The sequence below is a fragment of the Orycteropus afer genome, unplaced genomic scaffold (genome assembly GCF_000298275.1).
Source record: "Orycteropus afer afer isolate SDZICR_OR568_19922 unplaced genomic scaffold, OryAfe1.0 scaffold00254, whole genome shotgun sequence".
NCBI classification, from domain to species: Eukaryota; Metazoa; Chordata; class Mammalia; order Tubulidentata; family Orycteropodidae; genus Orycteropus; species Orycteropus afer.
In genome coordinates, this window is record NW_006921841.1 from 147,610 (window position 1) to 158,702 (window position 11,093).

Consider the following 11,093-nt stretch of genomic DNA (forward strand, 5'->3'; position numbering starts at 1 on the left):
TTCTGTGAGTCAGAGCTGATTTGATGGCAACTAACAACAGCTTTATACATAGAGTTGTTTTGAGAATGAAATGAATTAATACTTACAACTTAGTACCATGCCTAGAACATGGTAAGTACTTTAATAAATGTTAACTTTTATTTTCTAGAAATTTGAGTGCTACAAGTAAGCAAGTACAAAGTTGTATGAGTTAATAGAACATCTTGTCTTGATGCCTCCAAATTTGATATCATAATAAATAGCATATCAATCATTGCTGTGATAATGCTAACTTTTAAAAATGTGTCTACTTTTGCCTGTACTTTAGCCACTTCTGTATAATTGAGGAAAATCAACAATGGATTCTGTAAGGAAGGGTCCTGGAAGGCTGCATAACCCAGTAGAAAGCATTTGCAGAAAAATTAGAGCCATCCAAAAGAGAGAAGCAATTTCAAATCCGATTCAACAGATTCTCAAATACCAATCTTGTAGTTTTGATAGTCCACAGAATAACATCAAGAAAGATTTTGAAGAGGTACTGAAGAAAATGAAGGCTGCTCACATTTCTACACCCTACAATCATTCTTCAAGTTCTGAGAAAGAAAACTCCTTCATTTCGTCTCTTCAAATGGTATCTCCAAGAACCCCACCCATCTCTTATCTCTGCTCTCCTGAGAATGAAACGTATTCTGTTACGTTTACAAATTTTGAAAACATCTCAAGGTGGAGAACACAGAGCTCCTGGAATTATATTTCTTTGATGTCACATATCAGAAAAGGGGAGTTCTACTTTAACAAGGATTTAAATAACTTTTGTAATGAAATTAATCTTAGTATCTTAACACTTGACCTTGATTCCACCTCTGATGAAATCTCTGAATGTTTTACTCCTCAGGATTCAGTGGTGAAAAAATTATTTCTGAATGAAGAAGGTAAATATGAATCCACTAATGTTTGTTCTTCTAATAAAGCATTAAACATAAGCATATATACTATTAAAATTCCTGAATTTAAAAGAATGCATGTTACTAAAGTTTGAATGGAAGTATCCATCTTCCCCTTTTTATTTTTGATATGTTTTTATCCTCTTAAAAAAAAAGTTCTAGGTGAAATATAAGTATTTCCTATGTCTCGAATTAATAACCTGATAGAAAAATCTGGATTGTATTTACAATCATAACCATGTGATATATCTCTGCTGATGGAAAACAAACTTTCTCAAGGCCAAATTAGAATGGCAGGATGAGAATGCATAGGTATTACGGAATTAAAATTGATAGTTTCCAGCTTTCTTACTGAAAACCACCACTTTAGTGTTTCTTTTGTGTGAGGGTATATTAAAATAAGTGTTGCATTGCAGGAACCAATGAGCTAGGTCATGGAGGATGTAAAATTCTCAGTCCAATTGAAATTGAGGGGCTTCTAGTTAGGGGTCAGCTAATGGTGCCATACATGATGTTGTTGTTAAGTGCTGTGGAGTCGGCTCAGACTCATAGTGACCTTCTGTATGTCCCTGAAAACCAAAGCAATGTGAAATGACACATCTTCTGTATAGCTCGTTTCTGCTTCCCCTCTATTTTTCTTAAAAATATTTCTACTTCTATTTTACTATTTGCTTTCTCACAGAGCACTTTTACAGGGTTAAAAAAAACCTCCCTCATTCCTCTCTCCTACTTCTCCTCTTCACCCCCACACATCAGAGGAAAAATGAACAGTAGATGCTTCAAGATCACTTTTCTGATTGGTCTATCAAGTGAAGTAACCAGTATTGTGAGCTGATGTTTATTAAAATATGTTTTCTTGGTTAAGATTAAACTTAAAAATTAGCAATTAATCATTGTAGCACAGAAAAGTATCTAGATTTGCAAACTTTTCCTTCTTATAGGATGTAAACTAGGAATGAATGATGGCAAAGAAAATGTATCCTGCAGCATCAACAAGACGTGTGAAGAAGAGTTACTCACGAGTGTTTTTCATGCATGTGACACAAAACACAGAGGTAAGTTAAAAATTATCTGCTGAAATGATTGGTTAATGTCCCTGGGTGGCACATACTGTCTGTACTCAGCTGGTGACAGAAAAGTTGGAGGTTCCAAAGTACCCAGCAGTACTGTGGAGATCCAGGCCTGGGATTGGCTTTCGTAAAGATTGCAGCCAAGCCTACTCCATAGCAAATGGAGTCTCTACAAATGAACACCATAGCAAATTACAAAAACACCTCAACAAGCATTCAATGATTGGTGATGCTCACTTGAGTACTTTCAGTTGTGAGACAAAGGGAAATGACATGTGGGCTGGTCTTTGTGTACCTGTGTCTGCACATCTGGTAGATACACTCTAATTTGGGAGTGAATATGGCTGTTTAAAGGAGCCACGATGGTACAATGGTTAAGTGCTTGGCTGCCATCTGAAACATCGGTGGTTCAAACCCACCAGCCATTGCCCCAGAGAAAGATGTGGCAGTCTGCTTCCATAAAGATTTGTAGCCTTGGAAATCCTACAGAGCAGTTCTACTCTGTCCTATTGGGTCATTATGAGTTGGAATCAGCTCAGTGGCAGTTGTTTGGTTTAGTGGTACAACAGTTAAATGCTTAGCTGATAACCAAAAGGTTGGCTATTGGAACCCACCCCACAGCACTGTGGGAGAAAAATCTGGTGATCAGCTCTTGTAAAGATTACAGCTTAGAAACCCTATGGGGCAGTTCTACTCTGTCGCATAGGGTCATTATGAGTTGGAATTGACTTGACGGAACACAACAACAACATGGATGCTTAGGGCTTGATTTTCTTTTCAATTTCTTATTTTGTACTTATTTTGCATATTTTATCAGTGACTTGATTAACTTTTTTGAGCTTATCAGCTGATTTACCAGTTCTAATCATTTTATTGGAATTATTTACATTTCATAAGTGTTGCCTTACAAGAAACATATAATATACATCAAAGGTGTAAAACTTCTATACAACTTTAGTTCAAAATTTTTTAGTTAATTTTAGATTTTCACTTCTGTATTTTTAAAAGTTGTGTTCTTTAAAAAATTTCCACAACTAATTTTTAGTACATAAATAATTTATATTCATGGTATAATAAAATTAATAATATAGATTTAAAAATGAAAGGAAAAATAATCAGTAATCCTATTTTCCCAAAGAACTGTTGTTAGTTGTATATCTTTCCATAATATAAAATAACTACAAGCCAGGGACTATAGGCTATCATTGCTGTTGGGGTTGCTCACTCTAAGCCTTTTCTGTAGTCAGATCTGGTAAGTACTTTCATTTTTTGAAGATAAAATACATCATGAGTTCATAGCCTTTCTTCCAATGCAAATTCAGAGTAACAGGTTTTTTTTTTTTTTTTTTTTTACTTACCTCTTAGTTGGGAGCTCTGGTAGCATAGTGGCTAAGGCACTTGACTGCTAACCAGAAGGCTGGCGGTTCAAACCCACCAACCACTCCTCGGAAGGAAGGTTGGGCAATCCTACTTCCGTAGTGATACTGCCTCGGAAACCCAAGGAGGGGTCGCTATGAGTCGGGGTCGACTCGACGGCAAATAACAACAACAACAACAACAACCTCTTAGTTAATAAAATAATTAAAATTATGTTCCATGATCCCACACATACCTCATCAGCAGCCAAATCAATCATCTAAAAAGAGGTCAGAATGTGTCAAGGATGGAGGATTTGTGAGGTGAGTTCTTTAAAGAGAGCTGTCAAGCTAAGTCTCCACAACCCCCAATAGGTGATAGGATGAAGGAGGTGCTACCTCCTTCACATCAAGTCTAGGGAGGGAGGCTTCCATGGGGCCATTTGGTTTGAGATGTGCTCTGTGAATTTAGAGGACACCAAGGACGGTGCATGACTCATGGCTGAGAGAGCTAAAGCAATTTATAGCAATAGGAGATCTGCTTCTGCTTAGGATATATCTGTCTGCTCAGAATTTGTTTGCACAAAGAAGGCATGAATGTTTCTCAAGGCCCATAGAGGAGCCAAAGGCAAGGGAAAGTCAGTATAAGTCATCTTGGCACTGCCCACTAAGATCATGTACAGGTAGTCCCCAGCTGACCTTATGGTTCCAATTTCACCACTCAGTTGTTAAGTTGGTTCTGACATCAGAACCACCTTTTTTTTTTTTTTTTTCTTCTTCTTAGTTTTCATTGATAGTGACTTTCATTATCAATAAAGAGCTCTGTGGTGCCCTGATTAAGGCATTTGGCTGCTAACCAAAAGATCTGTGGTTCAAACCCACCAGCAGCTCTGTAGAAGAAAGATAAAGCAATCTGCTAAGATTTACAGCCTTGGAAACCCAGTGGAGGTCACTATGAGTCAGAATTGACTCAATGGCAGAGAGTCTGGTTTTGGTTTTATTATCAGTATAAAGCTGATCTTTATTTGTCTTTGAGGGTTGGAAATATTTCATATAAACTTCAATATCCCTACTTCTGATTCTCCAGTTATATGTGCATTATGTAAACCAATAAAAAAATGAAAAACAGAGTGTTATACAGTGTGGTTTGTAGTAACTTGAATACATTATAAATCAGGGTCTATCTGTAAAAATTTGAAGATTTTCTAGTCTCAGAAGCTGGAGGTGGATGCTTAGCTCCTAGTGGTTGCTTAAGGAGTTTCACCTGATTATGTCAACTAGAGATAATCCCCCATATTCAAGAGCTTCTGTGAAGGGCTGTCAGCAATAGGAGTCTATCAGAACACCCTACAAAGTCAGATTCAGAAGGAGTGAAGCCATCTAATCAAGTAAGAGCCATGTATCACTTTTACTTCTCTCTGCTGCATCTACCTTTGAGCTTGGCATGGTCAGAATATCTGGATAACAAGCTGAGTAAGAAAGAGGGAAGAAGAAACACTGGGGAAGGGGGTGGGAAAAAAGTTGGATCTTCTCTCCTCCCCACTTTTACCCACTGTAATCAGGCAGCCCAAGGCAAGCCTTAATTGTGTGTGTATTGGGGGTTGGAAGTGGACAAGAGAAGGAAAGACGATAATTCCATTTAATTTAGAATGGTTTTAATCTGAATATGAGGATAGGACTTACTGTAGCTAAGAATATACCCAAAAGTACTTACTTGAGATTGAAATTTCATCTAAGGCAGAGGAAAAACCTCTTCACTGAATATTTGTTAAAGAAAGAATGAGTGACAGAAATTAGTTTTTGATTATCTTCCACATTTGATTACATATATTATCATAATGAAAACTTATAGGTAGGTATTGTCATCCCTATCTCACAGTTAATGAGGCTAAGGCTCAGCAAGATGAAGTAATTTTCCCAAAGCCACACAGCTGGTGAATCTCAAAGGCAAGATTTGATACTAGGTCCATTTGACTCATAGGCAAAGGCAGTGCTCTATTCACTATTCCATTCCAACTCATCAGAGTTGTGAGGATTGTGTGGCATATTTCCAGAATCTGAATGAGTTGAGCACCTTACTTTTTAAAAAATGTCTTCCACCATCTTTCAAAACAATTTGCTTTACTTCCTCCTAAGGTTCAGTAGGAGTTGCCAAAATAATAGATTATTTGAGGCAAACAAGCAGTCAAGAAAACTATGAAGATGGTGGCCTCGAGGAGCTGTGGAACATGCTTGATCCTCAAAAGAGAAACCCACATTTGGATCTGGAAACGTTCCATGCCATCATGAAGGGATGGGTGGCTTACTGTAGAAACAAAAGGTAATCATAGTCCTGCAATGTGATTTTCAGGTTCTGTTTTAACAATCCATTATGATGGATGCTATTCACTGTTTCTTACTTGATGAAAATACTATAATACAGAGCTTCTCACATTTTACCATACATTAGAATTACCTGAGCTGTGGTAAACCCGATTCAGTATGTCTGGAGTACTGCTTAATAATTTGCATTTCTGATAAGTTTCCAGGTGATGCTCATACTGCTGCTTATGGGGTTACAGGAAGACACATTTTGAGAACCAGTCCTCCAGCCTATTAATTCTGACAACATTTATTTACAATGATGAGGCAGGGAGCACATATTATCACATTCTTACAAAGAATGGAGGTACATAGAAGTGAAATGAATTAATTGATGGTGACTGTCAAATCTCCAAGTGCATTTCCATTAAGAGTGAATTCCCTTTTAAGGTCATTAGGGCAAGGCAGTGAGTTATTTGGAAGCTTACAATATAGGGACAGTAAAGAGAAAAGAAAAGTATTGTGTGATAGAAAGAAAAAGGTAAACAAGGAGAATGTTTCTTATGATTTTGAGTGCCCTTTAATTGATACTGAAAAAGTATATCTTTCACAGAAGGCTAATTCTTGCATATCTTATTCAGCCACCAGATCTCTAGCTCTCAGCTGATACATCCTACGGAAGTTGCTTAAGGGAAATTTCAAGCCCAAGAGGTGACACATCTTGGTAGATTTCAGGTAGAGCTAGGATAGCATACAGGAATATGATAGAAATGTTGTTTGACAGATAGCGCTTAATTGTGAAGGCAAGACGAACATATAAAAATATCTAACCTTACTAGTTGTCAAATAAATGCAAATAGACAACACTCTTGTCTATCAATTTGACAAAGATTTAAAAGAATGCTTATAACATGTTGCCAAGGGATGGAGAAAATCAGCATCATATGAAAATGGAGGATAATGACATCATTATACAACTGACAAACTACATAATTATATAACTGCCAAACCACTGAGAATCATGCCTCAGCCAAGTGGACATATAACCTTAACCATCACAGCCAGTGTTCATCTCCCCTCATTTTTTGGGAGTTGTTACTATTAGGTATATGTCATTAATCCACAAAATGAATAGATTTTTTTTACAATTATTGTAAATTCAAAATGTCAGATAACAAGATGGTCTATAAGTGAGGAATAGATGTTTTTAAAAAAAGAATTGGACAAAAAAAAAATCATAGTACTTCTATATACTGGAATACTAGTCATTCAAAGTTATCAGTAGATAAATAAATAGTCAACAAGAGAACTATTCATAGGTACTTATTTAAAAAATAAGTCATAGATCTTACCTATTTTGGGCAGCATGATTTATTTTGCAGATTAGAGTCAAAGCTTGTGGAAGGTGTTTTGTTTCTATCACCATAAGCCTTTACTCTATCTGAAAAATAAAATAGGATGAGGCCCAATAACTACCTAGCACAGTGCTGGACCCCAAATACTTGATATATATAGTGTATTTCTACTTTTGTTAAGATACATAGGAAATAGTTGGAAAGAACATATATCAAAATGTTAACTGGGCCTCTGCATGATGATTTTTCCTCCTTTTTGTGAATTTTTCTAAAATATGTAAATTTATATAATCAAAATTGTAACAATCTATAAAACAGAGTGATAATAATAAAGGAAAAGCAGAAACATGGGAGGCATAAATACAAAATATAAAAGACAAAACTCAGAAATGTTGGATAAGTGCACGTATAGAAATAGTAAAGATGCTGTGTGAACCTTTTGGTTAGTCACCTTCCAACAGACATCTCACATGAAAAAGAAAGAAAACTTCAGTACAAATTTAGAGAATATTGTGGTTGCTCCAAGAAGATAATCTGAAGATTTGGCATTTGGAAAAATCAAGTAATAAAACTTAAAATCATAATACAAAGACTCTTTGAAAAGAAATGGTTGAAATTTTCACATGTTTTGAGTGTTAGAGCTAGGGTTTATGTACTGGACAGAGACTTGTACAGAGGGTTCCATAGATTTCAAGATTAAAAGCCTTGAAGTACAATTAGCATAAATTCAATTTAGTTTTCCACAGGAAAGAGAACATGATAACATCAATATATCTCAAGATTTTAGTTGTTCATACCCTTCTCTTCCTTTCCCAATTCTTTAAAACCTATGTATTGCTACCTCCACAAGCCTGCACTTACCACTCCTAACGATGCCTATTTCCTAATCCATCGAGGCCTCCTGTACCCTAATCATATAGTGCCTTAAATATGACTTACCTGTTTTGGGGGACATGTTTTATTTTGCAGATTAGAGTCAAAGCTTGTGGAAGGTGTTTTGTTTCTATCACCATGAGCCTTTACTCTATCCGAAAAATAAAATAGATGAGGCCCAATAACTACCTAGTGCGGTGTTGGACCCCAAATATTTGATAAATTAATCAATGGTTTTAAAATTGAGGAAGAAATACCTATCTAGGAAAGTATAGTAAACTTCTGAAGAAATGAAGTAAGCTTTGGTCTGGCAAAGAATCCTCGCCTGCTGGCTTTGTTTTTGGTTGCAGGGAAGGACTGAATAGTGGAACAAGTAGCAGCATGGAAAATTCTGCTTTTGAACAACAGGACAGCATAAAATCAAGTGGAAAAAGTATGTTTATAGTTCTTCGGGATTGTTCTACCACTTTCTTGTGGTTTTTGAAAAAAATATTTTTAAATGAAATTCTCTTGTATGTGTTACAGTAAAGATGACTACAGCTGTAACAGAAGCGGCAGCAGGGCGCTACGAGGCTTTTGGCAAAGAAAAGTCAAAGGGGATCTTGTAAGCGTTTTTGTAATGCTTCCTCAAGTGCCTCAATTTTTCTTATTTGTTTCATAGATCTATATATTTTACTTATGGTAAATGCACTTGGCACTTAGCTCTTTTTTTGAGGTAGAGCTAACAATTTATTTAAAATTCTTAACTATTTACTATAACATCTGCATTCAAACTAGTTTCAATAAGAACACAAATTCTTGTAAGACTAGTAATCTGCAATTATTATTTATTCATCATGAAGCCCTTCTCTTTCATTGACTTGATACGTTTTCTATAGAAAACAAGTTCCGTTTGAGGTAGGGCTATTACATTAACCTTAAACTCTTCTAGAGATTATTTTTAAAGCACTTTTTAAATAGATATTTTTAGGCATGAATAAGAAAAGCCATTTTCCACTAAACGTTTGAGTTTTAAATATTAAGGACAGGTGGTTCTGTCTCTCCCTTATTTCATCTTTGCTACTTCATGTTTATCCACCAAAAATTACAGTAGGAATGATGTACCCAACCTTGTGCTAAGCACTGGGATGAGATTGCAAAGAGCAAGAGGAGACTGGAGACAGGAGACTGACTCTTACAGTCCAAACTGTCAAAAGGTTTATGTCTTAATATCAAGGGTAGTACCTCTGGTGGCATAGTGCCTAAGGCATTTGACTGCTAACCAGAAGACTGACAATTCAAACCCACCAGCCACTCCTTGGAAGGAGAGGTTGGGCAATTTATTTCCGTAGTGATACCGCCTCGGAAACCCAAGGAGGGGTTGCTATGAGTTGAAATCGACTCAATGGCAGTGAGTTTTGTTTTGGTTTGGTTTAGTGATATAACATTAATAAGCTACGTAAAATATCAAAGAGAATAAGAGTACTAAATCATGAGCTTCAGGCTATATATGTAAGAATTTAGGATTGCTCCCCAGTTAAAGGCCTATTTAAAACTGCCAATATCACTTGACTGAAAGAAGAATAATGTCAATCGTGTCTGGATCTGCCCTGGCCCAAGCAGAAATAGGTATTTTTCAATACAGAAGATTTAACTGTTGGAAGTGAAGTGAGAAGGAATAAATAAAAGCTATAGAAGTTGATTTCACAACTGGAAAATGCAGAATATGTGGCACTTTTGGAAAATTCTCTGACGCTATTGTACCCACAGGAGCTCTGGTGGCATAGTGCCTAAGGCATGTAACTGCTAACCAGAAGGGTGGCGGTTCAAACCCACCAGCCACTCCTGGGAAGGAAGATTGGGCAATCTACTTCTGTAGTGATATCACCTCGGAAACCAAGGAGGGGTCACTACAAGTCATACTCCATTCAAGGGCAGTGCGTTGCATTGTGTTGCGTTATGGTACCCAACACTTGAATAAATATTTATTGCATAAATGAGTTACATATATGGTGACGAATGAGGTTAAAGTAGAAATTTTTTCAAGAATATTTAAGACTGTTTGAGTTTAACTGTATGCTTTATTTTGATTAGAAGGGATTAGTCATGTTGAATATCATTCTCACTCATTCTTTCACTTGCAGAGAGATGTCTGATTTAATTAGCTATGTGGCAGACCTACATTTCAACAAGCAGAAATTGGAAGAGGAAAATAATAAGTTTAAATTGGTGTTAGAGGCCTTGGAAGAAGATAACACCCAATTATCAGAGAACTGTACTGAGTTGCGTTCTCAGATAAAAAGGTGAATCCTAGGGTGATACTGTGTGATGGGAGCTTTCAATTCTTTTTTTAAAAATTTAGATATAATTCACATACCATAAAATTTACCTGTTTAAAGCGTACAATTCAATGGTTTTTCATATATTCACATAGTTATACAAACATCACTATTATTTAATTCCAGAATATTTTTATCACTCCTAAAAGTAATCTCATGTTAATTCCAGTCACTCCCCTTCTCCACTCCCCCCACCCCCACCCTGGCCATCTGTCCCTAGCAAGCACTGTTCTATTTTCTATGTCTGTGGATTTGCGTTTTCTGGACATTTCATTTAAATGGAATCATACAATATGTAGTTTTTTGTGTCTGGCTTCTTTTACTTGGTATAATGTTTTCAAGGTTCATATAGCATATAACAGTACTATGTTCCTTCTTACAACTGAATAATTTTCTACTGTGTAGATATACTACTCTTTGTTTATTCATTTGTCAGTTGATAGACATTTGGTTTATTTCTACTTTTTGGGATTTCAAAAAATACTGCTCTGATCATTTGTGTACAAGTCTGTGTGGATTTTAAAAAAAACTTTTTTTGTGATTTGGGTGAAAGTTTACAGAGCAAATTCACTTTCCACACAGCAGTTCATACACATTTTGTCTCGTGACATTGACTGCAATTTCCCACATTGTAACAGCTCTCCTCTGCTTCCCCCACATAGGTGCCTTTTCTCTGTGCCCTTCCCTCATGCACTTCTTTCCCCTGACCTATCTCCCTGTGCATACACAGCCCTTCTATTTTCCCATGATTGATCTCTCCAAGGAGTGTATCTACCTAATGTAAATGTTCAGCTCATATGTCTGTCTTTTGTTTGGCCGCAAGCCACAGGAGTGGGTTCAATTTCAGACCTAAAGGCAGCTAGGGGCCATAATCTCAGTGGTTTCATCAGGTCTATCA

The 11,093-nt window shown here is 36.4% G+C and overlaps 1 protein-coding gene across 1 annotated transcript in view; it reads left to right on the plus strand.

The window, feature by feature from the left end:
- Nucleotides 1-337: 337 nt before the first annotated feature.
- IRAG2 (inositol 1,4,5-triphosphate receptor associated 2) overlaps nt 338-11,093 on the plus strand; it is a 117,384-nt gene continuing 106,628 nt past the window's right edge. The window contains exons 1-6 of the mRNA XM_042782176.1: nt 338-911; nt 1,865-1,978; nt 5,485-5,668; nt 8,228-8,310; nt 8,403-8,481; nt 10,001-10,159. Coding sequence (XP_042638110.1) covers nt 338-911; nt 1,865-1,978; nt 5,485-5,668; nt 8,228-8,310; nt 8,403-8,481; nt 10,001-10,159 — 1,193 coding nt within the window. The remainder of the gene's footprint in view (nt 912-1,864; nt 1,979-5,484; nt 5,669-8,227; nt 8,311-8,402; nt 8,482-10,000; nt 10,160-11,093) is intronic.